Below are 1,204 nucleotides of genomic sequence, written 5' to 3'. Positions count from 1 at the left end.
TGAGTCTTTTTTTGAGTTTTGTATGATGTAAACTAAGCTCCAGGTAATGCATTCACTGGTAAACTTAGCACATTCTCTTTCCATAACCCTGTTGGCGGGTAAGCTTCTGGGTCTTTTTGGGTATGGATCTATATGAAAACTCTGACTAGTAAACCATGTAGGCAGCATGAAGTAATAATACCCAACTACCACTCTACTGTTTCATTTCATTATAAAACTCATCCTAGAATATTCTTGACAAAAGTACTGACTTTAGAGAATGAGATGGGTAGAGAGGGTAGCAAATCAGCAACAATGCTTCTTTTGTTTTATATTTTTTCAAAAATTGAATCACCTGAGAGCACTCTTTTTTTCCCCCTTTGTTTACCCATTTGTGTAACATGCAGACTGCTTCAAAATAAAACACCATTCAATTCTGTTTAATAGAAGACAGAAGTTGCTCTTCTGTCTTGTGATGTGCTTGGATGAGAGGCCAAGTTTTTAACTATAGCAGTGTTTGTGTGATCTATTTGCGTGTGTTCCCTACTGTTGTATTAGCTGATTTTTTAGTTGTACCACTAATGGTGTTTGGGGGATTTTTATACCTTTGGTTTGATGTTCACTTGCAATTTTCGCATACGTATGATGTATGTCTGTGGCTTGGAAACTTACCAATTTATGATTTTCCAGGTTGTTGGGGGAAAAATGACAGAATTAGGACGACTTGGTGCCTTCATTACCAAAGTGAAGAAAGGTAGCTTGGCCGATGTGGTGGGGCATCTCAGAGCAGGTAAATCAATCAGTTACATACAAAATATATTGTCTCTTGACTTTTTGTAATGCATTTGTTAATTTATATTAACGTAATTTCTTTGATATGCTAATATATGGTGAATAGATAAAAATACTGTAATGTTCTTATGGAATGCTACAGTTTCCTACATTTCTAACTCATTAATGACTACATTTGCTTGGATGTGTGAACAAAATACAGGACACTTCTGGTCTGTGCTGAAGTACCATGATTGAATTTAACTGGTATATTTTTGCTTTCTTATCTCAGGATCTGTTTTTTACACTCTGTAGAAGTAATATAAAAAATTTATGAAACTTACTCATTGTGTCAAAAACCCACTACAATAATTATACTAATGCTGCAGTATCACCTGAATGTTGGATGCAACAGACATTATTAATCCTTCTTTCAGTGTGAAATGTTAAAAAA

At 34.7% G+C, this 1,204-nt stretch overlaps 1 protein-coding gene across 24 annotated transcripts in view; it reads left to right on the top strand.

Moving 5' to 3' along the window:
• Positions 1-1,204, top strand: part of RIMS1 (regulating synaptic membrane exocytosis 1) — a 188,617-nt gene that overhangs the window by 52,534 nt on the left and 134,879 nt on the right. For all 24 annotated transcript variants that reach the window (XM_010707745.3, XM_010707738.3, XM_031552575.1 and 21 more), the window contains one exon: positions 670-769. In XM_010707745.3, coding sequence (XP_010706047.1) covers positions 670-769 — 100 coding nt within the window. The remainder of the gene's footprint in view (positions 1-669; positions 770-1,204) is intronic.

Source organism: Meleagris gallopavo, chromosome 2 (genome assembly GCF_000146605.3).
Source record: "Meleagris gallopavo isolate NT-WF06-2002-E0010 breed Aviagen turkey brand Nicholas breeding stock chromosome 2, Turkey_5.1, whole genome shotgun sequence".
NCBI lineage: Eukaryota > Metazoa > Chordata > Aves > Galliformes > Phasianidae > Meleagris > Meleagris gallopavo.
Note: the sequence above shows the minus strand (reverse complement) of the source record. Positions and strands in the feature narration are given on the sequence as shown.